General features: G+C 38.7%; 2 protein-coding genes, 2 long non-coding RNA genes and 1 other non-coding gene across 11 annotated transcripts in view; 2 read left to right on the top strand and 3 right to left on the bottom strand.

Annotated features, from left to right (window-relative positions):
* The window catches only part of LOC100648310 (muscle-specific protein 300 kDa), an 80,488-nt gene extending 73,540 nt beyond the window's left edge, over positions 1-6,948 (bottom strand). For 2 of the 3 annotated variants that reach the window (XM_048407825.1, XM_012320330.3), the window contains exon 1: positions 5,624-6,948. In XM_048407825.1, the coding sequence (XP_048263782.1) occupies positions 5,624-6,299 (676 nt within the window). In that variant the 5' untranslated portion in view covers positions 6,300-6,948. The remainder of the gene's footprint in view (positions 1-5,623) is intronic. The other variant, XM_048407789.1, reaches the window with a different exon arrangement.
* A 285-nt stretch (positions 6,949-7,233) lies between these two features.
* On the top strand, positions 7,234-12,324 carry LOC110119390. The gene is made up of 3 exons (XR_002307820.2): positions 7,234-8,360; positions 8,497-8,638; positions 9,612-12,324. It is a non-coding gene; the product is annotated as an uncharacterized LOC110119390 (long non-coding RNA).
* A 6,624-nt stretch (positions 12,325-18,948) lies between these two features.
* Positions 18,949-22,590, bottom strand: LOC100650914. 5 transcript variants are annotated; one of them, XR_002307819.2, is made up of 5 exons: positions 21,794-22,059; positions 21,407-21,670; positions 21,185-21,306; positions 20,582-20,752; positions 18,953-20,417 (listed from the first exon to the last, which is right to left on the bottom strand). XR_002307819.2 is itself a non-coding variant. In XM_048408421.1 (3 exons), exons 1-3 carry the CDS (start codon positions 22,208-22,210, stop codon positions 20,362-20,364), a joined length of 372 nt encoding a protein of 123 aa, XP_048264378.1. In that variant the 5' UTR covers positions 22,211-22,590; the 3' UTR covers positions 18,949-20,361. The 5 variants fall into 5 exon arrangements, 1 of the variants encoding a protein (XP_048264378.1); XR_001099740.3 differs by having other exon boundaries at positions 18,958-20,417; positions 21,179-21,306; XR_002307814.2 differs by having other exon boundaries at positions 18,958-20,417; positions 21,179-21,306; positions 21,407-21,631.
* Positions 22,591-23,353: 763 nt separating this feature from the next.
* LOC110119319 lies at positions 23,354-24,192 on the bottom strand. The gene is made up of 2 exons (XR_002307715.2): positions 23,716-24,192; positions 23,354-23,616 (listed from the first exon to the last, which is right to left on the bottom strand). It is a non-coding gene; the product is annotated as an uncharacterized LOC110119319 (long non-coding RNA).
* Positions 24,193-25,880: 1,688 nt separating this feature from the next.
* On the top strand, positions 25,881-25,954 carry TRNAI-AAU. The gene has a single exon. It is a non-coding gene; the product is annotated as a tRNA-Ile (tRNA).
* The last annotated feature ends 453 nt before the right edge of the window (positions 25,955-26,407 follow it).

Below are 26,407 nucleotides of genomic sequence, written 5' to 3'. Positions count from 1 at the left end.
GGATAAGGATTTACAATAATTTCAACGGTAACAACGAATAACCAAGCAAATTTGAGTAACAGAAATATGGAAAGTTTGCAGAGTCTTCCCTTTCATTGAGCAACGGGCGAAGAAGAAGAAGAAGAAGAAGAAGGGGATCGTGAAACGAGAGAAGGGGAAGAAGAATCGTAAAACTGAAGATTGCCTTAAAAACCAGACGTGGAAGAAAGACGAGAACAGTCAAAATATGGCTGACAGAGAGAGAAAATATAGGAATGGGAAAGGTTGGAGAAGGAAAGACGGAGCAAAAGGTTCCAGACAAAGCGAGTACGCTCGGAGCGTAGCCTTGAACTGACGCCCAATAACGTCATCGTTTACTATTAATACGAGTTACTATATTACGTTTTATACGCAACACAATGCTACACGTTCGATCGTGTCAGATTCTGAAACACGCTGCCTCGACATGAATCCTAACAATCGTTACGTACATTTTTCATCGCGGATGACAAACGATCGTTTGTTCTTCGACGGCGAACCTCGTCGTTTTTACGCAACTGTCATTCATTCCCTTGGTCGAATTTATTACACCTGACTTAAGGTGCTTATCGTGAAATCGAACGTATCACGTTATCGAGCATTTCGTTATATCGATTTTATCTCTTCCAAGAATCGAGGATTTCATATTGAGCTCTTTTCATTTGCTCATTGTTTTCATTTAACGTTCCATGAGTGGAAGAGCTTCGTTAGTTCTAAATCCATATACTTAATGTTTCATTGATTACTCCAGCGGTTATCTTCCAAAGTACTATTCCACTGTGCTTGCTTTTCATTCGAATATCTTCGGTTCAAGTTCATGTATGTTACTTTCATTTTATTTATTATTTTAATTTAGAGATCTAAATAACGTAAAATCATAATTTATTTATCGTTGGAGTTTTAATTATCGCCCGATTGGCCGATTAGTCCGACTACTGACGCTGAATCTACTCATCTGTACATTACAAACCGTAGGCAGAACTCCATCGATTCTAGAAAATTCTGCAAAGCAGACGCGTTTTCCTCGACGTTCTTTTCCTCGATTCTTCCTACGAAATTCGTATGTCAGGACTCGGGTGTCGCATAACGACGATCGTTTGTCAGCGTAATATCGTAGCTGCTGACGCAACATATCTTTTCTTTTTAAAACGCTTAGTCAAGTGAGCCACGCGATACCTATGAATTCCAACAAGAGACGAGATTGCGATTTCGATAACTCGAAGGCCGATTCGATGGATGCCTGATTCGTACGTTGGCCAACGTGTCGTGACGTAAGGATTTAATAAGTTGGGGGACCAGAGAACCGCAGGAGACCTTGACCTCGCTCTCACCGTCGTTCTTTTCTTAACGTGGGCGCTGTTTGCGTTATCTGAACGCCGACCGTTCGATTCCGTCCTCCCGATCAAGGAAGACTATGTTCAATTAAATCGAACACTGTCCCGCTGTTTTCGCGCTCTCTGTACTTCTGCCACGTGCAAATGTCGTCGACTATTTATATTATATTAGCTCGACGAGGAAAATTTTGTTCTTAATCGAAGCCTGAACCCGATAAGCAGATAATTTCTATTAAGCTCGCATTGACGTAGTTCTTTATTTTATTGATTTGAAACATTTATTTTAAATAACGCATGGATAACATTAAAAGGATCTTCAACGGATATAGAAATCTTCGTGCACCTCCGTTAGCAAATAAATATATCGCGTATAATTATATCGCGTACTTTATTTCAACAATAATTTTTTAATTTCAATAATGTGGCATTTATGAAACGGAAAGTTTTAAAAGCGACTGTATATCATGGAAAGTTTGAAAATATTCAATCCCTTTCATATAAAATTTCGAATATTTTCCGTCGAATAAAAAATGGTTTGAAAGACGACTATGCAGATTATGGCAATCTGTTTCGCCGAATATGATAGCATGCAGTTGGGAGTGAAATCGGCGAAACCTAAATGAAAATGTCGACGAGTGTGAATTAAAGTTGAGTAGACGGCCAAGAAAGTTGGAAAAAAGTAATTTAGCATGCCTGAATGTTCTGCTTGAGAAAAACGAGGAAAAAGTAGAGCAGAGTTATCAGGAAAGTTTAGACGCAAGGTGTTTGGTAGCCGAATCAGACGCGAATAAGCAAAGCAAAGTTACCGAAAATATGAAGAGACACGGATACATTTTGGCACCGATACCAGTAAACGTTAGTCGCGATAGTCGCCATACGCGAATCGTTTTCTGGTTGATCGAGAAACAGGGCAACGAACCGGTCTATTGCTCGCGAATGCAAATAAAACGAAGCTTGTTAGGTCAAGATAACGACTAACGTCTCGTAAACGAAGCACAACCAATCAATGGCTATTCGATACCACGATCGCAAACGTTTTGCGGTTTTTTAATATTCGACCTTTGTACAGCAACTCAAATTTTACTTTCGTTTTCGAAAAAACGATGAACGATGTAACACGGGACGATGTTTGACTAGTTTTATTAATTTTGTTGGTATCGATTGACATTTACGCCAGCAGCATTGTCAAAACGATCGATTCGTACTTTTTCATGGAAATTTTGTAGATATAAATTTTGTGGGATTTTTTAATCGTTATTTTATAAAATTAAAAGGATGTATTTGGTAGATACGACCTTTTCGAAAATATATAGCTAAAAATTCTTTTTCTCGCGTATCCTCCATCTTAATTTGGACAAAACCAGTTTGGATAAGTTTCGTACTTTGGTCGTTTAATTTTAATGTTTGAATTGTAGACGTTCTATTCTTTACCTGTCGTTTTAGAAGAAGTTCTTAGACACTTTATTAGAATAATGAATATGTAGCGCGGGAAAATTACAACGAAATGGCTTGTATTGTTCGTATTCTACGTGTTACGTATTTTGAATAGCGGCGATGTCAACCGTGGCCATGAAAATATTGTCCACTTGTCGACAACCGATCTTTCCGGTTTATCCCACGTAGTGCGAAGTGTTGAGCATGGGCAATGCGATTATCGAGCGTAAACCGCAAATTAACGTTATCGATCAACGATGACGATCAAGAAACAAAGAAGATAAAGATTCACGCGACATGAAGCCCGATGCAGACGAACGACGTAACTTCTAAAACATTTATCCAGCAATTCAGAGAAAAAATGTAAATCTATCAAATTTCTATAAAGGATAAAGGCTCCGTCATATAGACAAATCCAGTAGTTTTAATATCGCAAATATAAATTTTCCAAATTGCAAAAAATCGCATCACCGCAAAATGGCAACGACGTATCAGACCTTGTTCGTTACATCGAGTTTCAAACGACTGGTTTAACCAGGTCCGACCCTTATGACTGCGTTCCGCGTTATCTATTTTAGACGTAAAACCAGTTAAGAACGTCTTTCCCTTATCTAATCCTCGCTGATTATTTCAAGTTCTTGCGACGACGAGCACGTCGTTCCGTGTTCGCCACGGTTTCGTAAGAGTCGATCCGGTTGGTCGCGAACGTGTGTCGCCACCAAGGAAAGTACCACGAGGTCCCCATGAGGGAATTGCTAATATGGTACTTAACGGCCGCGAATAACTTATTGATCGCTGAGAAAGCCAGGTTCTTCGTCCGCGTCCCTTCCTTTCTGTTAAGCGAGAAACGCCGACGCGATTTGAAAACGGAAGAGAAAATGGAAATTAAAACTTGAGCGATCGCAATTTTATTTTTCATGTCGAAATATCGCTGCACAATACGCTTAATTGGAAATTTTAATTACGTGACATTATCTAAAACAACGGTAACAGTAAGAAAATGTTCTAGGAGGAAAAGGTTCTAGGAGAAAATGATTCTTGAAGAGAATCATGAAAATTTGAGATAATACGAAGTAAACTGATTTCAATAGGATTCAGCGGGTATTACGGTAACATTGATCTATTTCCGTAGGTGTTATGGTATTACATATAACATCGATTGGTATTATGCAATTTACCAGGTAAATATTATCTAACGCGAGCCACAATGAATTCTTCGCGTTTGAAAGTACCTTTGGGAAAGATACGAGAAACTGTAGCTTTATGAAAGAGATTCAAATTGAATTAGATTTGGATTAAGCATTGTATTTTCATTACAAAAATTGAGTTTGGCTTAGTATCGAATTAAATTCGAATTAAAGTGGTCGAGTACGTAGTAAAAGATTATATTCACTTAGGGCTGAGTCACGTATATCGGTTACAAAAATTTGATTTGGCTTAGGATTGTTTCATGTTCTAGTTAAGCTACCATATGTATCTTGATAATTAGGATTCGACTTGAATCGATTAGCTACATTGAGAAGCACGAGTCTTGCTGACAACTTGGTTCGAGTCAGATACGAATTAAACCGATTTCATACATACATAGAAAGACCAGATAAAATTCAATCGAATAAAGTTGTAACAAGGGAATTCATCGATTTTTATTGTCGCACGCTTGGTAACTGTCGATTGTCAACGTGAGAAAGAATAAAAAGGACCTAGGGCGTCCTTTCAGACTGATGAGTAATGAATCGCCATCGTGTGTCGTCGGTGAATCTAGGTCAATGCGTAATTTTATTTTAATTTCCACGACGGGCGATCGATCATCGTCACCGGAAGGTATCAACCGTAGCGTTCAACTATCGGAGAACCGACAAAACCCATTTAAGTGTAAATAGATCGATCGTGAAACTCGAAGAAGTCGTTGATCAATTGAATCAACGGCCAATTAAATGAAGGATAATTTATCGAATAATAAGACAAAATGGAGAACAAATGACGGTTAATTATACTAGGAATGTGTAAGAAAATGTAAGAACCTTGATCTTTATACGTTTATACCCTTTAAGAAATCTTATCATCTTCTTCTTATTGTTACTGTTATCTGATGCAACGTTCCTAGTATTGACCGGTGCTAACATCGAGCTAGACAAAGTCGGAGTTCTTTCCAGTCGCGACAGTGGCTCGTAAAGTTGGCGAGAGGTGGTGGAAGTTGTTCGTCCACCGAATCAAAGCGATTCGTGAGAGTTCTTGCGAAGAAACTCGAAAACACGTCTAACATGAGTCCCATTATTACAACAATTTGCATTGTATAAATCACAATGACGTATCATATTTAACGGAACAGAGAATCACAGAGTTACGTAAATTCGATAAGAGCCTCTGTGTTTATTTCTCTAGAACGTGCGAAACACCGCGATATCTGGAATAATTTCGCTATCCTTGACCTTATACAAAAAAATTAATTTTTACTTTGTTTACGACTAATTTGAGACAAGAGTTAATTAAATTCTAGAATCAGCGTCTATTAAATCGGTATCTGTGGAATACTTTTCACGATATCAGGTAATGTCTTTCTTCCATGATACAATCCTGATGCAGATCGTTTAAAGATTCTTCTTATAGTAACTGGGATTCCAACCAAAAATATACCTAATTCTTACGAGAACTATGAAAAAGTTTCTCTATTCGAAAATAATTGCGAGATGTAAGAAAATCATTAGAAGGTTGAAGACCAATATTCAATCGCGTCCGAAATCAAACACACCCTGAAGGTGTGTGAACACCGGCAACACCCTCTTTCCCGATCGGAGTCAGCAAGAACAAAGAGCGGATCGAAGAAACAAAAGGAATACCTTTAATCTCGGCGATGTGTGCATCGTACTCGCTCTTACTGCGCACATATTCGATCCTGGTGGCGACGTTCTGGAAGCTCTGAGTACGATATTCCGCGTACCACTCGGACGGCGTTCGATCGTCCAGGCCCAGATGATGCTGAGGGCTACTGCCCTTCTTGTGCGACAAACTCTCTTCGGATGGAAATCTCGTGAACGACGTGACCGAGCTGGATTTACTTCCATAATTTGGAGCACCGTGGCTATGACTCTGATATGCCGAGTCCTCGAGGGCGTGTTCCTCGCTCGGTGTTCTGCTCGATTCCGCGAGTGAACCTCGTTGTTGCGAGCCAGACACACCGCTGCCGATCTCTTTCACGCTCTTTCGCACCGTGATCTTCTCAAATTTGACCACCTTCGAACCGTTCAATTCGCCTTCTTCCACCAATCGTTCGAAGCTCTCCTCGAACGACGAATCGCTGGCTCTGGAGGATGGTCGCGATGAAGGTCCGGACGAAGGTCTGGGATTCGTCGGCGATCTAAATTGTCCGGCATTTCGTCTAGCCTCTTTGTCCTCGAACAGCTCGATGAAGAAATTGACCCTATCGCGGAGACGGCCTCCACGTGGCGTGCTCGGGCTGCTAGGGCTACCCCGGCTGCCGGCTGGACTCGCGCTCTTCGATGGTGTATGTGACATGACTCGTCACCTCGCTAACCACCACCGTGTCTCAAAGAGGTTTCTCGCCGATGATGTTCATGCGAGTATGTTCCCTCTACGGACTAGCCAGCCCGAAAATTCATTGTGTCGTACGAGCACCGGCTCCGTACGTTTCCGGTTTCTGCTCGTTTCACGGTCGAGCTGCGCTTCTGGGCACCTGTTCTCCGCACACCACACCCTGCTACGCGCACCACCACGTATGTACATCGGCAGCACCCGCTGCGCCTCCCGTCTTCGTCGTCTCGCCGGTCAAAGCGAAAAACCTCACTGTGACACCTTTTCTGCTACTTTCTTTCTTTTTCGTTTTGTCTTAGTGGCGCGTGGCCACGATCGTGTTCCCACGCGATTCCCTCCGTTCCACCGAAACGGATTGAATAATACTTACAAATGATCGTTACCTAGCTGTTGTTACCTCGTATACACGAAGAACGACACACGCGCGCATATCTGCCTGTTCACGGCGACTGTCTGATGTGCGATACGCGTCTATCGCTCACGGAATGCACTCCGGCCGCGCACCACGGCCGCCGGTTCGATATTGGTGCCTCTCGCTGGTCCCGACCTCTCGCCGGGTCCCCACCTCGTTTCGTCGTGCTGTGTGCCCTCCGTGCCCTCCTATACCCCCAGTCGTAACATTCTCCCTGCCTACGTTCCGCATTGCACGCTCACGAGGACATCCACCACGACCACCGACTCTACCGACGCCACGGCCGCGACGTCCACCAGAGGAGGAGATCGCGCACGATGACGAGGTCCATGACGATGCCACGAACCCATGCGCCACAAACCGACGCGTCGTCGTCGACGCCCTACCGACTTCTCTTCCTCTTCCTCCTTTCCTCTCTCGCGTTGTTCGCCCTCTCTCGTCTAACCTTCCTGATGCCAACGTCGATCGATGCTTTTATCCTGCGTCCTTCTCCTCCACAGCCAGTTAAATGTCACTTCTCGCGCCACCGTTTGAACGTATTCTTTGACAGAGTCCTGGTGTCCTCGGTATTCCGCGTGTGACACGCATTGCCATATGTTTTTCGATTTTTGTATCGGGCGAGCCCCTTCGGAAAATTGCGACCGCTGGGAATTGCGGTAGGTCTCAGAGTGGGAAACGAAGTCGAGTGGTTTGAGGTACGAAGAGGAAGTTTCTGCGTTAGGAATTCGACCTACTCCTGTCTGATAAGTTTCGTTGTAAATGTATTGGTCGGCTGTTTAGAAATTATCTCTAATTAAGCAATATTTTTAATGTATATTTATGATGCTTTAATAATAGCACAAAGAAGATGAGACAAAGTGAAATATCGTTTTATACGTATGCTACTAATAACGTTCATTTGTGATTATTTTAATAGATACGTTGGAAGAATTTGTAAAGCTAGTCGATGGTGAAGTAAAATACTTAATATTTAACGAGAAAATTTTGACATATTTTAAAGCGTAGAATATTTACATTATAAATTTCACAGGATGAAAGTATATAAAACAAATTTACGCAAGGTAACGACACAATTTTCTTTCACATCCTACTACACTGTACAAAATCGGACTAAGTCCTATCACTTGGTATTTCGAAACAATGGTTCCACTGTTTCGAAACAATTGCCATTCACAACGTCGACAGCTACTCTTCCTCTCAGAAAGCTTTTAACACTTTGTAACAGAATTTACAACAAGACCGGGTATACGTTTAATCTTTGATTGGTATGACGATGAAGAAAGAGGAAGAACGAGTGACGTAACCGTGGGAACTTATGGAAGAGAGTGATTGTCCCTCGAGGCATAAAGAGATTTTAATTACACGTATATTCTTATAAAAGCCTAGTTATACTTTTTATGAAAAAAGGTTCCTCGTTTCAAGTACTCGGTTCTTACCATCGATGAATGGAAAGAGGTTTGTAATTGATCTAATAAGAAGACCGAAATTATTTAGATACGCTGTATCAACGAATAGTTCAATTAAATGGTTTAATGGTCATCGATAATGAGCGGATGTTTTGTACGTGCTGTCACTTGCCAAGAAGCTGTTGGCACTTTTGCAAGGGACTATCGGTGAGTGTCGTTCGCGAAACATTGAAGCAGCACTCCGATGCTATTAACGAATCGCAACAAGAGGTCCACGATTCTATTTCCTTCGGTGACGAGGCGTGCGACAGACAATTTACATTGACACTTTCTTTATTTTCAGGTAAACGAACGAAGCTGAATTATTGCCGACGAGAGACTCACGTTTATCCAAAGGGAATCGACGGAGTCGCCTACGCGATGCTAATTGCTTCGAGAATATCATCGATCCATATCAAAATCTTGGAAGAACAGAAATTAGAAACGTAATAAATATTCGAGGACGTACATCGCTATAACCGAGAATAACATGTTTTATCGATAATCCGATTCGAACCGGTTTCTCTTCCGTGTCTCTATTAATCCACAATTATATTTACGATATCTACTGATATAAAATGAACGTGTCGTAAAGTTTATATATAGAAAACGACGTAAGAATTCATAGGATTTCAGAGAATTTAGCTGGTCATGGAACTAGTTCGCTCGACAAAATCGCATAAAGAACGAGCGATATCGTTGGTAGAATGTCGTAAGAAATGTAGTACGCGTCTTATCGATAGTTCATACCGTTCTACGAAACACTGATACGTTATCCACATGTCATTGTTGCGTAACGCACGTGATAATCGCAACTAATAAACAAAACAGCAGGAATCGCAGCCTCTGGCTAATGCTTCACAAGCTTGTCGTATCGTTTCGATTTGTTTCATGACACATGTTTGCGCGATCCTCGTCTCTTTTATCTCAATTATATCCATTCGATACAACGCAGACGCTGTAAAAATGTAAATTCCGTCACATACTTGCGTTCCAAATTTTTCAATATTATTCATTCTTCCCTTGATGTTGGGATTGTTTTTCGTGTTTAAACTATCGAGCTCGATTGTTGCCCGAAATACGTGCTTATCACCAAGTAATATCGAGAATATCGGTGCTTCGTATCTTAACTCGTTATACGAATTACGTTAAGCTGGAACATCTTTTAATTTATTATAAAACGATTATTGAACAATGTATTAATGAACAATTTAATTTGAGGAACATTTTTTCAAAACACGTGTCTGTAATTACCAGAGTCGTTCGCGATTGCTATTTAATTGTGTATCAAACACCTTCTTAACAAGCATTGGCAGATTATATCGTTTTATCAGTAACAAACAAACATCTGTTTGATACGAGAACGCGTACATGTAAACATAAAGAACGTATCGTTGATAAACTTTCTTCATTCCGCAGGTTGTCTCAAAAATAGCTACGCTGACTAATGGACGAACTAGACGCAAGTCGGAATACAAATTAGGAGACCACGCATATGCTTCGTTTAAAGATATGGCTACGAATACTATGACACGACCTACTACAGGTCGCTTCAGAAGAAATTACTCTGACAGAGTGTAAGTTACCGCGGAGATGTTTCCATAAATCGTTGCTCTTACCCACTAGTATACGTAAAATCGAACAAAATAGTCCATTATATACGTAAACATACAAAATTTAACAGAATCGTAAACTTCTTTACGACAATCGTAAAATTACGGACAAGAAAATATCGTTTAGAAATTAAGATCTACGCTTACGAAAGAAAAATCTGTACCGGTTCAGAACTTGGACAAATTAAAAAGAATTCAAAGCCACGATTAAAAATTAACTCACTGCTTAACCAACGTAAACGTATTCGAAAATAAACTGACCGAAACTGAAATAAATTGATAAACAGACCGATACAATGCGTCACTGCTACGTAATACCGACGAAACATCGCGTGCCAACATAAGACGAGAGTGTAGATTTCATTGAGAAATCGTCAAAGTGTACCGAAACAAATGTTTCCGATGAAACATCCAGAGTACCGCTCTATCCTGACATTTAGCATTTGCTAAATGATAAAATTTTGGAATCTTCCGATCGATCTGAATTTCGAGACAGAAAAATGTCAGTAGTGGCAATCATGAACGAGCCCCGGCAGGTGCTTCGTCACACTTATAAATAGGCTGGACATCGTCGTCTATTCCTCCTACACGGTTCAACATAGAAGTATGCAGATCACACGCATACAGGGGCACCTGTGCGTGAACGATCAATAAAGACTGATCCATAACCTTTGCACGATGAATTTCATGAATCTAGTCTGTTCCAAAAGAGTTTGTACGCGAACCGATTCATATGCAAATTGCATTCTTGCCAATTTTTTGCGGTAGGTCCGGCACATAGTTCGAAATACGCGAGTTAAAAAAAAATTTCATGTTCGAGAGGATTAAAACTGAGTTTTTAAATGTTCCAGTGCAATTTTTATTGCGTGGCACTCATAGTATTCCAGTAACTTGTACATCTCAGAACTCATCTAACATCGATAGTTTATAAATAATATTACAATGATTTATGATATTTCTATGTTGCGATTTTGTGGAAACTAACCGACTCTTCGGATGATTTTGAATTCGATAGTCGATTTCTCCGATATTTAATATTCTAATATTTTGTTATTTTAGCATTTTATTAATCTGCTATTTCCATTTCTTTTACACTGCAGTGCGGTAAACTCAAGTAACTCAACTTAATCGATTGCCAGACTCAAGCGTGGCTTCGTTAAAAACGATACAGTCGATGATATAACTAAGCAGTGATTATTCGAACATTTCTTAGAAACTCATTAAATTCATATATTCAACGCGCGCATAAATTTTATGCGTCTTTCGTAAACGTTGGCAAAGTATCCATCGTGTTTCGAGTTTAGAATCGTTTTAGAGACAGACGAAAAATGATAACACGTGTAAACGAATATTTCCAACTTCATAAAACGTGCGGCTTACTCGTTCCACGCGCTTATCCAACAGAAAAAGCCACAAAAGGATAGTGCATCATACGGTGGAATACGCGACTCCATTTGCGCAAGATGCAATAATAAACACTGGAATTGTTCGAATGAATTAGCGGTTTCCTGATAATTATCGTATTTACACGTAGAATCGCAAGTTTTTCGCGTGATCCGCAATAACAAGTTCTTTATACCGCAATATAAATATTATTTGCGATGAGAGAAAATCATAGGAAACATGGATTATCAATCATTTTTTAATCAACTTTATAGATTTCACTTTCCACGAGCGTTTTTCAAGGGTAGTAAATAATCCATAAAGTTTCTCAATTGGCAATGGAATGTTCATTGATTTCGTGCTTGCCAAAAATATCGCTTAACATCGGCATTGGAACATCGGTTTTTCATTAGATCATTGTCAATGTCTATCTTGAACGCTACGTTGCACAGAAGTAACGTTTCTCAGAGATAGCTGCCAATAAAAACGAATTTTCGTCGACGTGTTCCGAAGCATTTAATCTTAATCTAGCGCTCGTATATTTTGTGGCAAACTTGATTTTTTATAAAATTTTTATAAAAGCTGTCTCGTCCAATGAAAAACTTCACGCGCCATAATTCTTCAGAAATTCATTGGTTATGCACAGCTATGTGATTAATACTAATTATTACTTGTAACTTATTACTTTCAATTATCGTCTTAAACGTATCAAATAAGAAAAGAGATAAATTTGCCATCGTCAGGAATTATCATTTTAAGAACCGCGTAAAAACGTGCAAATATGTATACTGTTGCTAGGAAATACTCACTTTGAAGCTGTTGTATCGTAGCCTGATACTCGGCAAGCTTCTCATCCACGTAATCTTGACTTTGGTTAGCTATTATCTCCGCGGTACTGGGTCCGCTGGACTCTTCTTCCGTTTGCGAGTGATCCAATGGCACTCCAACGTATTCGTATTCGCCGGGTCTGTATGTTCCAATCATGTATTCTGGTGGTCCGCTGACTAAGGGCGGTGTTGCGCCACTTTCCAACGAACTCTGTTAACACGCGCCAAAAAATGAGAAGAGGAAAATATATGTACGTTATTTTGTTACTAATACTGCTAATGAAATATAACAAAATTTCGTATAACAGATGTTCCAGTTTTATATTAAACATTTTCTTGACAACATTACAAATTGCCAAAATGAGAGGAAGATTAAAGTATAAAAATTCGAGGGTAGTTTTCTAACACTTTCTCAATTCTTTCTATCCCTTGCCATTCTTCCGCTCATCTTTTATTCCTTTCCATTTCTTTTCTCTTTCCTTGTTCTTCGGTCGATAGGAAAATAATAAAAGAATTCAGAAAAAATCATTTTCTATCTCGAATAAATTACCACATGATTATTTTACAATACGTTGTGCCTTATATCTACTATACATATTCCCATAAGTATTATTTTTAAATAATCACTTTTTTTTTAGTGCCTAATTTAAATTATATGTAAGTCACGTATCTTGTTATTTTCTCATCTTCCATTCCCACGTATTGCCACACGGTCCATATTCACCTTTCCTCGTCGAACGTGCGAAACAGCGAAACAAACAATAGCGAGATGCACAACAAGGTTGGCGAACCTTTATCGAAAAAATATACGTAAATTCTGCCATTTAACGGTGCATTCACACCTGGCGCGCGTTTGAGAAAACCGGTCGTTGGAACTCGCCGCGGCCTACATTTTATTTAGGTGTTCCTATTTCGTCGTGTTGCCTCGGCCAGTCAGACAAGCGTTCGCGTGGGCGTGAAAAACGAACGGTACACGTGGCGAATTTTCACTGTGAAGCAGCCCGGATCTTCTTCGATACGTCTGGATGTTTCTTTGAGAAGCATTCGTAATAAAAACAAATGGTGATACACATTTAAAAAATCCAGCAACTACAATCGCACTCGCGTTAATATATATATATATTTGGACACCTTGTAGAACAAAATAATTTGTTTAAAATTGTACCGAACGATTGGATTTTTTTTATTGAGCAGTCAAAAGAATTAATTTATTAGATGACGCGTAAACAAAATTTGAGAAAATTGCAATTGATTGGAATCGCGAAAAAACAGACTTTTTTCCAACATTTTTATCCTAGCCTACGATGAAAATTTAAACGATACATGTTGTAATTTTTAATGATGTTTAGATACATGTTGAAAATTAACCTACCAACCAACCGCCTGAAACTTGCGCAATTTTATTTATTAAATGAGTTGTAAAGGTTGATAAAATTGTAAAATCAAACGACGAGTTAGAAAAGGCATTTCACCTGTCACGAAAGAACATTTATTCCCGAGACCAAGATCCCTCGAGAAGTGCCGAACTTCTCTTTCTCGAGGAAGTTGACACGTGTTTCGTGCCGTCAGTATGATTTAACATGCAACGTTTCCTGTTTCGCCGACAATTTCGTACGGTGGTCTGCGTTTAGAACTAGCCGGTTAGCAGCTATCTATATGTTAACTGATCGGTACTGCCTATCTCAATGACTAATGGATCCAAGAATACGGTAAATCTCACTGCTATACTTTCCACGGAATTTCACGTTTCGACGATTGTTCTCGATTGTACGTTACTCAACATTACCTCACAGCAAGTTATTTAACCGGAATACTAACGAGAGTACCGAAAATACTAAGAGCAGTATTTCCTCTGTCACGCTCTAAATTCAAGATCGATTCTAAACATTTTGAATGCCTAAAGGAAATTATATTTCTTTACCATGGGTATTACATATTATCAGTTAACCAGCTTAATAAAAAATTCATGGCTTTGCTCAATTTTTTCCTTACTAATTTTTCAGGAATTAAATTCCACCTAAAATCTTCTATGCTACACGATCAATTTCGTAACCAATTTCCACCCAAATTCTCGGTACCGCGAAATAAACTCTATTATCAATTTCTAGTAAGCATTCGGTGAAGATCAATTTCGCACGACAAATCCCATTAACGATATGCCAAAAATCGGTTTCCATCTAAAATTCTCAGCATCGATAAATCCCATTATCAGTCCCCAATTCTTCAGAAATTAATTCCCATTTAAACTCTTTAATGTCAGTAAATTTCATGAACGATTCCTAATTGCCGATTTTGATACGAAATACTATTATCGCTCGTGGCACCACTTTAAAAAACAACGTACCTGCATCGGTATAAAAGGCCTAGGTGCCTGACTTCCTACTGGAATCGGTGACGGCCACCTGGGTCTAGGGCACTGTATGTATCCTGTGGGCGATCCAAAAACAGGCGACATTCCAGGAGAAATCGGCATTCCAATCGGCACTGGGCTCATCGGGTGCCTCATTCCGGTATACGTCAAGGGCGACGCAGGATGAGCATGATGAACCGGAGTAGGTGGTCCTCGAGCTCGCTGAGGATGCGGCGAACCCGTGGGACTGTAAGGAGAAGGAGGTCTGTACTGGCCAGACACGTTCGGTCTGGGTGTCCAGCTACCCCCTGGTCCGGGTTTTCCATGGGATTTCGACGGCGGCTGCGACATCTCTGGCTATTTCGAAGCTCCTCGTGTCGCGCTTCGATCACCTAGCATCGCTGTAAAGTGGTACAATGTTTCGTGGATGAGTAAACCGAGCATGTGCGTCATATGCAAAAATATAAAAAGTATGAAAAGCAAAGTACTAGTTGTCAAATGAAGCGGATGAGACAAGCTTTTATTTAGCTTTCGCTTGGAACCGCTATGAAATCTACGAATTTAGAAAGGTGTCATTTTTATATTAGGCCGTCCGAAAAGTTTCCTTCGCTTCGTAAAGTGATAATGAATGAACAACAATTTCTGTTTTATATTATTTTATCAAATTACGTATGACCCATTTCTTTCTATTTCTATCATTGTGTTCGTGCATAATTCGATAAATGAATATTTCTTTCGTTAAAAATCTATCGACGTAAAGAAGATCGTTAATTAATTTCGAAATTTCAAATTGGCAGTAAAATTGAGAAAATGATTCGAAATTTTTAATCTGCATTTACGTGTAAAGATGTACATTTGCATAAATATCTATCTCTTAATTGGAATTTATGGTGAATTGCCTGTAGAATAGTAGAGAGCTGATGGTTTTACATAATATTTAATCATAATTTTATTTCAAACCAAAGAATAGTAAACTATGAGAAAACGGAACATTTAGTAAATGATATTAGGATACATTAAATTTATAAAAAATTCTGTAGAATATTTTCGAAATGTATTAAATCCTGTCGATATATCGATTAGAATTAAAGAGATATCGTATGGAAGTTGGAGTGTCTTGGACGTGTAACGAGCTCTGGGTCGCCTAGTGGCAGTGAGTAGGCAGATTAGAATGGGCAATCGTCCAAAAGTCTCTCGAAATAGGTGCTTCGATTGTCTGCCTACTCGCTGACTTCTGCACGTTAGCGCGTGAAAAATGTGTAATAGACAACTTGCGGCGCCATGCGTGGCATTACACAATGTAAAGGGGCACGAAGTAGAAACAATGAAATTAAACGAGACCATTATCATCCCCGCTTTGTTCTACCTTTCTGTCGATGTAATTTTGCGTTTGTTCAACAGCAGAAAATTCTCTGTCCTATTAAAACGAAACGACGCTAAGATCAAAGACCTTCTTTACGAAAAGTCCTTGCGAAGTAAAAGATGAAAATTTATCTAAATATTTGTAACTATCCTTTGGTTGTTAAAAATCTGTAAAGGAAGAATCAAGGTCGTTTACGGATTCTTGAATGATACGTATGACACGAACGAGAATCATAGACGTATGTCGGTCAATTATCGAAATATAAGGAAGTTAGTAGTAGCGTGGCTGTACGGGTCGAAGGTCTAAAGGTTTTTGGCTGGATATCGAGTGTAGGCCGACTAAATATAATCAGAAATCTATTTTAGAACGATTCGAGCACTGGCCACAGACGTGTACGACAAGGCAAGTATATTTGCAACGACCGCGTCAGATATTTCAGAAAGTGACGCGAATATTAACACCTACAATTAGCTTTGCCGTGACACATGGTGCATGGCGCCATGGTTAGGAATGGCACCTCGTGTTATTCTAACTTTTCATTTATCAAAGAAAAACGAGTATCTAACGATCGCGTTCGATGCATAAATTATCCTTAGCTCGAAACGAGAGAATTGAAAAATCGGTATACGCTACGATCGGATACGCGTTTCGATTCGTAGAAATGTTTCGAGATTCTCTGCTTAGAGGAATGATGGTCGTGACCTAATTTCAAGAATTCTAGCTATCTCCCTTTGACACTGGCTTCTTTTTACGCCGGTGCACGCGTTACTTTAAACGCGGATCCATTTTCGGCCTTGTGAAAACAAATGCGAACAAGGCACGAACGAAATTTATCAAACGCGGCGAGTTTTCCCTCAAAAGAAATAAACGCGCCTGGTCAAAGACACACGTCCATTTTGTTCTTGTTAAAGTTCACGAGCGCCATTACAAGGGGGATGTTCGACGCTCGTTCAGACGACCATACGTTCGAGTTCGTTCCACCGATTTTAATAAAGCATCGACTGAGGCTGGAGGAATCGACTGACGGTCTATTTATAAAACCTACCACTCGACGACGATAAACTGTATAGGTAGGTAGGTACGTACGATAGCTAGGTGCACACGGATTCTTTCTTCAAACTGGATAAAAATACACATCGGAGTTATGATGTCAAGGAAAGATGAGAGCCTGATATTTTATCCACGATTCGCGTGAAATACATAAAAGATCAAACGTATATCCGATAGATAAGTTGACATTGAAACGACGGAGCGAATAAACGTGGACGAAGAAGATACGAGGAGGAAAATCCGAGCTGAGATATTCGAAAATTAAAGGAAGTTGTAGGAGGCGAGAGACGTCGTAGTTATAATACAATGTTAGCTTGCTGGATCCTGGACCTCGGATGCTGCGTCCAAAAATAAGATTACTGCCGAATTAACGAACAGAAATAGTTTTCGTTCTGAACCGATGCTCCTGACACAGGTTGCTCGTACCGGTTATCCTCGATCGACGATAATCTAATTGAAACTTTCCATCGAGACGCGTTGAATAGGATTAACGTGAAACTCTAAATGTTGCGAGCTGATGATGATGATTTTGATGAAACTCGTCCGAGATTTTGAGAAAATCTGCAATTACAGCATACCTTCGGCTTACGACTAATCGATGAAAAGTTTTTCATTCTTCCTTTAAGTATAAATCCTTTCTTTTTTATCGTTAGTTAAACGATTGTTTCTCTTTCGATCGTAGAATTTGAAATTCAGGTGATATTATTTTGCAAGAAAGTTTTACTACAAAAAGAACAGGAGTAGCGAAATTCTTTAAATAATTCACTAAATTAGCACGCACGGAAGAAGATCATCGTCCTCATTTACGTCAAGCTTCTGGACGAGAAAACCGATAACGTTAAATCCAAGATTCCAACGAAATCTCTTAATCTTTCCTTAAACGTGCAAACCAATTAATGGAATATTAATAAAAATGAAAACGATACCGAAAAGACGTCGCACCGCAGACACGAGCGATCAACGAAATCCAATGCGAAGATTGTAAATCTGCAAAGTAGGTAAAAAGCACACGGTAATCGCGACGGTTCCGATAATATCAGAACGTGTATATTCGATCGATTTTCGTTCAAATCTCGATTCCTCGAACTCTCATCCGGCACGAGTCTCGCGTTCCACGATCTCAGGTCTCGAAACAACACGAGCTGAGCCGCGATGATCGAAGAGGATCGTCGCGGAAAATATGGCGCGTGATCGACGGAGATCGATCAGGTTCGATTTTTCGTAGTTCGGTCCACGACGAAGATCACGAAGAGACTAGTCGATCCGCTGGTTCATCGGTCCAGGAGCCGCTTACCGCGACATTTATATTTAACTTTGGCGTCGTTCGAGCTTTCGGCTTGGGATTACCGCTCGCGCGATTCCGCTTAACGTTCCTGTTCTACATTTCCTCGTCCCTGTACCTCGCTTTATGCCCTCGATGACGATTATCCCTCTTGCTTCCTCCACTATCTGTCGGCCGCTTTTTCCGTCGAGCTTCCGTTTTATTATCGGCGCTGAGGTAAGACCGCGAGAATTGTTCCTCTTTCTCTTCCTTCCGTCATTTTCTTTTCTCTCGGAAGATTTGGATCGACTTGGAAAGCTTCTTGGCCTTCGGGGTTTTGTTCAGGTTTGAGAAACAATTTTGAGACTTTGGCGCGGATATTGGGAAAATATGATCGATGGAAATGCGAGTTTGAGCGTTTTACTTTTTATTCTCTTAGGGAAAACTGCGTGGCATCTTGAACGACGTACGTACTTACGTACTCGTGTACGCGCGATATAGTCGGTAATGATGAGAATGATATTACCACAGACGAGTATACAAGATAGAACTCTTGCATCACCGACGAGGTGCAGAATAGACGTGACATTTAATGCTTTTTCGTTTTCCATGTTTTGGGGATCACCTGACTTCCCATACCATCTCCGCGTCGCATGCGACGTTACCGATTCGTTATAGTACTTGGTTTGAATAAAAACTAAAGTCTAGAATGAAATTATAAATAAAATATAGAACAGGATGTGCTATAGTCGCAGCAAAGTATAGAATTCTATATTTTTACGATACTTTAGAAAGCATTACACAATACCAAAACAATAATAGTGAAATGAATCGTATAATTAGTTTCAAATATCATTGTAATTTTATATATTTGAAAAATGAAAATGTGAATCTTTTGATCTTCTCAAGTCAATTATTAATTATGTAGTGGAGAATGTAGTGGACCGGTAGATGGTCAATAATTTAGAATGCGAGAAATTGCTGCTGCAATCCGTCAAATATATTTAGAATAAATAGAATAAATAAGAATAAATATAAATATCGTCGAGAGACGCTCGTACAAATGTATTTGCAAAGCTAGCGTATGATCGCTCGCGGAAAACTCGGTAACTAATAACTCGGTAATGACTCGGATAATAACTCGTAGATATTGCTCGATAATTCGCAGATACTCGGTATATATTGTTCGCCTGCGATCTCGTCCGTATATTTATACTGGTCGGGGGGGAGTCGGATAATTTCGATTTGTCTACAATCGAGGGTTGCCTGTAACGATGACTTTGTTTTTACTAATCGAGGTAAGTCGAGCGTCATTGCTATAATCGTTTTCCGAGGCACAACAGCAAACATGGGATAATCTTAATCCGCCTTGTTCTATGACTCACAAACTCGTGAAACGATTTGTCGATAATGCAGACAGATTACAGTCAACGAGAAGAGCAAAACCATTATCAAGATCATGTTTCTATGCATTTTAAGGGGAATGGGGTACAGCATATAGAAAATTTTAAGGACATCTAATCGTGTCATATTTGATTCTTGAGTAATTATATTTTCATAATCAAAAAATACTATAACAATAAATTATCAGTACTATAATAATAAACAATAACAGTAAATTAATAAATAAAAATATAACAATAACTATAACTGTAACAATAAATTGAAATTCATCTGCTGCATGCTGACAATAACCATTTTCCCCATTTTTACAATGTTTCTAACCCCGATAAGATAGAATAGATGAAGGATTTTGCGACAGTTTGATAGTATGGCTAAAATTTCTTTGTAATAGTCCTCGCGTATTGCAAAAATATATCCACGTCGTCTGTATTTCTGTTTGTCTCGAAGCTAGAGTTGCATAGCACCAAAACTAGTCGTGACAAATCGTGTTCCTCGTCGCAAGAGATCTTCTAAGAGACGGGATTTTATTCTCTTAATGCTGCAGTGAAATAGCATAAGAACTGATACTTCCTTTAGACATATTTATTTATTAATTTGAACAATATTCATCTTCCGATCTCTTGCCAGGAGGATACAAATAAATAATCACATAAGTAAATATAACAAATAAACAAATGAATAAACTAAAAGCAGTCTGAAGACCAAAAATATTTCCACGATGAGTGCCGTCCGTATGTTTGAATATTCGAGCTACTCGAAAATTCGAGCAGCTCGAAATTCAAATTGAATTATGAAAAATTAATTCATCCGTGTACAAAATCGAGAAAAATACCGGAGTCATTGGAATAGATTCAAAGAAGGAACTACGAATGGGTTGGTGAATTTCAGCTATTCAAAACATTTCGCAGGAGATCTGGATCAGTTCAGCCAAAAAAATTCACGTACATAATGCGTCGTTGCGTTCGTCTGATTGCCTATGATACGAAACAAAAAATAGCTATAATAATCACGATTGCCATTTACTCTTACATATTAAATAAAATTTCATTTAGAACTGTACGATGGATCCAATAATCTAGAAAGAAAAAACCGACGAGTAAAACAAAAAGTGTTATGAAAAATATTTATCTTTGCTCACAATTGGTGTTTTGTGAAAACTGGCTCGCTCCTTCGGTACGACTCAAATTTTTGCTAACTTTGTTATAGAAGTGAATGTTGTATCCATATAGATATCTGCCATAACGACGTCCAACAGTTTCTTCGATTGTTACATGATGTACAGCTGACATCGGGTACACTAAAAGCAGTGCTACAAGAAATAGCGTTTATCAATAAAACAACGCTATAACGAAAACACATGAAAATAACATGGAGACAATGTGATAAGTTATACGATTACATGATTCTGTAACTTCCATACTACATAATTCGTAGCAAAAGGGAAGTAAGAAATTTTAATTGTTGAAAAAAGAATAAGGAATACGAGAATAGTAAGAACAATCAAATTCGAAAGATCACGGAGGATACGTCTAACATACTGACTGAGAAATTGTAACATAAGAGTAACGCTTATTTATATATTTTGAAGCCACGATAGAAATATTACTATACTACATCGCAAAAAAATTACAAAACTGCAAAAATTGCCAAAACTGAAACTTCGTATTTTCGGATCATTAACACCAAGCTTCGTTTCGATTGGACCGACTGAAAAAAACGCCTAATAGATGTCTACCTTAACCTTCACAAGTATTGTTTTTGGTGACAGTAGCGACAAACCGTCGACGAGCATTTTTCTAATCAGTACTCCCTCTGCTTGCCTTCTCTTTGGCGAACTTCGCTATGTCAGTCGAAGCTTTCCTTCTGTCAGAAAAACAAACCATGAGTCCAAACAACGTCAAAGCGTAACGTACCAAAACAAGAGAAAGAAAAGACTCGTTTACGCGATCTTTTTCTGGCTAACCTTGTCCCTTAATTATAAGGTCGAATAGTTGCAATTTCAACCGATCTCAGTCCTCTTTTCTTTGAAGCCGTGCTCGTTTATTAACCGATCCCATTCCAAAACGATGCTTCTCGCGCGAATCGATCAAAGACTGCGCGCTATACACCACGTACGTGGATTTACACCAACTGAACGATTCTAGATCTTCTGTGACTCGACTCGCTGTTTACACGATGGAAGTATTGACTTTATTGATAAAAATTGTTTGCGTATCAGTCGATAGAGCTGTTTGATATTATTATTATTATTTTGATTATATTATTATTATTATATAGACGAAACTTCCATAAATACCACGTTCATATTTAATATGCAAGAATAAATTGTAATCGTGATTATAATAGTTACTTGTTATTTGTAGAATCGTAGAAAACAAGAACCATTCCTCTTGCGCAAATTGGCCGAAGACAAACGTCGCAACGCATTATGTACATAGATTATATTCGGCTGGACTAATCTAGATTTCTTGCGACACAATATTTTAAATTACAAAAATCGCCTATCCATTCGTAATTGTTTCGAGTCTTCATTTTTGACCGGTTTTTTTCTTGGTCCTATACTTAGATCATCAATCTTTTATAGTTCAAATTGGCGTACGAAACGGCACATATCTCACTTACGATTGTTGTTGTTTGCGATCGTTTCCTCCGGACATGGCTTTCCTCTCGATTGTGAAACACGATCCTCCTTTGAATCCGAGATTCGTTCTTGAAGCAACATGAACATGAAGCGACATCTTTTTGCCATCTTTTGCCAGAAAAACATCAGTCAAACGTACGACTCACGCGATTATCTCTGCTTTTTAAAACTGTTCCCTTTCTTCGTTCTTTCGAGCTTAAAATGACATCTGTACTATCTGCGGACAACACTTTTCCATTAGTACTTGTCCTGTTTTCCTTTTCATTCGGTGATAAAATTGCTTTAGGTCGAATCTTCGCTTTTGAGGAGCACGCGCAATAAATCATTTTTTCTGATTTTGTGCTAAATTTATAATTAAAACATAAGCTGTTCAGTCTCGTTTCTTCTTCGATGTTATTCGACTGTTACGGAGAAACGCGCGCAAGTGTGGCTCGCTCCCTCAACGTTTGTTTATATTTGTGAAAAGCAGTCTATGAACTATATTCTATAGATGAACGTTTGAAAACGCGTCGACTCACGTAAGCGATTCGCGTGCGGTCCGATAGAGGCGCGTGACTAGTTCGCTGTAGATTCGTGAAACTAGTTAAATTGTCGATCGACGCGATGTGCAAGATCGGGGCGCGAAATTCAAACGTTACGAGCACTTATCCCATGAAACAGTTCGCTCTTGTATCCTGTGACCGAGTTCCTGAATATATAATGATTATCGGAAACATATCTTTCGTTTTTATTGCCCGCCTTGGTTTCCTTCGCCTCGCCGAATCGACCCAGCTGTAACTTATCAGACTAACGAAAACAAGAAAATACCTAAATCTCTGAAAGGCTGTGTCGCGTCATTTTTAACGATCAACAAATGGATCTTCTCAAGAATATCCGTGACCGATTTTCACCAACGCACACGAGAATGAAAACGAGCTGTTCGAGTGATGAAATTTAGTTTAACCGGAGATTAATATAATGTAATTCGAGTTTGTTACATAGCTATAACGATTCTGTGATTAGACGTTATTTGTAGTTGTTAGATACCGTTATTTACCTAATACGTATCCATATATTTTATTATAGTAATGTGTTGTATACTAACAGAGTTATAAAATTTATATTTCCCATACTTTGTACATGGATGAGTTACAAATCACAGTTGGTTCTAACAACTTTGTAATGAAGCTAGTTACGCTGGTGCGTAATAATCCATCCCTCGACCACTCACTGTACAAATATAATTAATCAGACCGTAATAATGCTAAGGAACTATAATAAAGCTAAGCATTTGTATTTTATTGTTTAAGCCTTTAATCATTTTAAAATATATTCAAGTCGAGACGTTCCTTATGGTTATCGCTCCATCAGACAAAAGATTTTTGTTTTGTTGTCGGGTTTTCCCATGTTCAACTGTCATGTCCACCCGCAAGTGACCGATGGTGAGACGACCAACACACCCAGCAATAGTTTTCCTCTGCGGCAGCATCGTCGTCGAACTTCTCTGGTTTATCGTCCTTAGATTAGTCACCATCTCTTCATTAATTTTCATCCTTAAATCAGTCATCTGTTTAACTTATATCAATACGCACCGAGCGTAACTGTCTATGTTTACAAATTGTTGGAATAAAGTGCATATTGTAACCTGTTACCTCAATGTTATAATCAGTTCAACCAACTCTATTATGCTAAACGAAATCGATTATTTTGTGGCGTCGATTGTCTAATCGTAATGGGAATTTACAACTCCCCCTGGCGCGCTTCCTCGCGATTGCGTCTCTTCGCGAACGGTCGAACAGATAGATATTAAGTATAAAATATATGTTACAGCTCTGATAAACCTCTCGTCAATACCAAAATTCCATATAATGAAAAAAATAAATTAAACTTTGTTAAACAACAAACAATAGATCGATTGCGACAAATACTCCACTGGCCCTGTAATCTTCCTCTACACTGAATCGATAACGTCGTATATGATACGAAAATGGCATAGCAGTTCAGGCAGGTGACTTTCAGAAGATGGCGCTAATGCCCTTTGCATTGACGAATGACGATGCTCTCTATTACATATGATAGGTTACCCTGTGATGATAAAAGTGAATAGCTGATCTTTCTTAAAAAATGAATTTTTTATTATATTCATATTCCAATTTTTACTTAATCATTTAGTTTAGTTCGATGTAATTTGCTTTGAATATATCGGTGATTATAACTCCAATTTATATACAATATCTTTATAACTTACACGTTTAAAACGAAACTGAAAATGAGATTTAAAAATTTGACAGTTCTTTGAAGTAACTTGCGGTTGAAGATTTTAAAACTAAGAGGTCTTGTATCTTATAAATATATTCCTGCTTCTGAATAATGACAGTAATGATAGCTAACATTTACGATAAACGTAATTGGTACACAATGTTATTTGTTATCTACTTGTCCTTCATAATGTATCGATGTAGCCTACAACCCATAATGTTAACACTATTTGACTCTTCTTGTGAATAGAATAGCAGAGTCCAAACCACAAAAAAAATTACTAACACTATATATATACATTATCGATCAATTGTGTCAATAATACAATGACTTGCAAATAATCATTGTTCGACCGTTCGCGGAGAGACGCGATCGCGAGGAAACGCTTCAACAGGAGTCGTAAATTCCCGTTATGATTATATAACCGATGCCACGAAGTGATCGATCCCCTATTTCATTTAGGATAATAGAAGTGGTTGAACTAATTATAACACTGGATTAATAAGTTACAATATACAATTTATTCCAACAACTTTGTAGATATAAATAGTTACGCGACGTGCGTATAGACGTATTATCAGAGACGTGTAAATACAATAGTAAGTTACAACTCATGACTTATCAACGGATGAAAAGCCAGTCAAGAGATGTTGATTAATCTAAGGCAGATAAATCAGTCAAGAGATGGTGACTAATCTAAGGATGATGAACTAAAGAAGTTCGATGACGATGCTGTCGCAGAGGGGAACTATTGCTGGGTATTGGTCGCCTTACCATCGGTCGCTTGCGGATGGACATGGGAAACATGTTGAACATGAGAAAGCCCAACTTCCCCATATTTTACCTGATGGAATAATAACCGTAAGGAACGTCTCAATTCGAATATATTTTATAACGAATAAAGACCCTAACGGTAAAATGCAAATGCTTAGTATCAATACAGTTCCTTAGTGCGGTCCGATTAATTATATTTGCACAGTGAGTGGCTGCCTCGACCGAGGGATGGATTCTGGGTTATGAGAAAAGTTACCGGACGTAACAATCATGCTTGATCAAACAACGATTCGTTTAACGAAAGAAATTATTATTCCATAACAAGAAATACAAATTATTTTTCAATTACAATTATATAAATTCGTCTCTTTGAGAGGAATGGGATATGTTCATGTAGAAAAAAATGTGAAATTCGAATGCCTGGAATGATCGTCTGGCTTCGTCATCCTCAGCCTTAAAAAGAAAAAGCAAGAACACTTGAGGATGCTAAAAATAAGACCCTCTCCCTCATTACGTCGTAACAAGATTTTACGATCGTTTTACGATTACAATGCCAAGTTTTGTAAATACAATTGTCAACACGAACGAACATCGAAAAGTATCCTATACGATTTAGATGTGTCGAATCAGCGTAGCGCTTTATGAACGACTTTGTACTTGACTCGCCTAGTTTTGATTTACATTTAAAAAATAATTTCCTGTTACTATTTTATACAATCATTCGATATGTAAGAAATATTAAGCATGAACAAGAAATATTCTAAATAAGAACGTTTTCTCAACTGGCTCATTAGCTCAGTTGGTTAGAGCGTCGTGCTAATAACGCGAAGGTCGCGGGTTCGATCCCCTCATGAGCCAAAATTTTTTTTCTTAGTACGCATTTTCATATTTTATACAAGAGCTGTTACTATTCGACCTATTTCGTTTTGTTTATCGTTTTAATTATTCGGTTAATATGTACCTATGCACGTTATCAGCACATGAAGTATCACGTGGATTTCCTTTGCAAACCAATACGTAACGATAGTTATCGACTACGTTTAAAAGATACGCGTAAAAGCGATTAAACAAATGTTATATCATCCGTATGAAACCGATAAGATAATCGTAAATCTTAAGTATTAGTACTCATGTCAAATTTACAAGCGTCCGTGAAGGCTAGCGACATTGATCAAGAGCTATCGAGTTGCTATCATTTGTCCAAGTTCTATCATAATTCGACGAAAAAAAAGAAGCAAACACAAAATTTATTGCTACGTTTATGATCAAAATAAATACGATAATAAATGATTCGTTAAAAATTCTTCATCT

The sequence above is a fragment of the Bombus terrestris genome, chromosome 1 (genome assembly GCF_910591885.1).
Source record: "Bombus terrestris chromosome 1, iyBomTerr1.2, whole genome shotgun sequence".
In the NCBI taxonomy this organism is placed as follows: domain Eukaryota; kingdom Metazoa; phylum Arthropoda; class Insecta; order Hymenoptera; family Apidae; genus Bombus; species Bombus terrestris.
Note: the sequence above shows the minus strand (reverse complement) of the source record. Positions and strands in the feature narration are given on the sequence as shown.

Excerpts from the sequence above, each read along its gene's own strand:
- LOC100650914 (XM_048408421.1), bottom strand. The coding sequence starts at position 22,210 with ATGTTTTTCTGGCAAAAGATGGCAAAAAGATGTCGCTTCATGTTCATG. Across the intron at positions 20,753-22,065 it reads GATCGCAAACAACAACAATC|CACTGCTTTTAGTGTACCCG; the intron begins GTAAGTGAGATA and ends TATTTCTTGTAG. Across the intron at positions 20,418-20,581 it reads GTTTTCACAAAACACCAATT|GCAATCAGACGAACGCAACG; the intron begins GTGAGCAAAGAT and ends TTCGTATCATAG.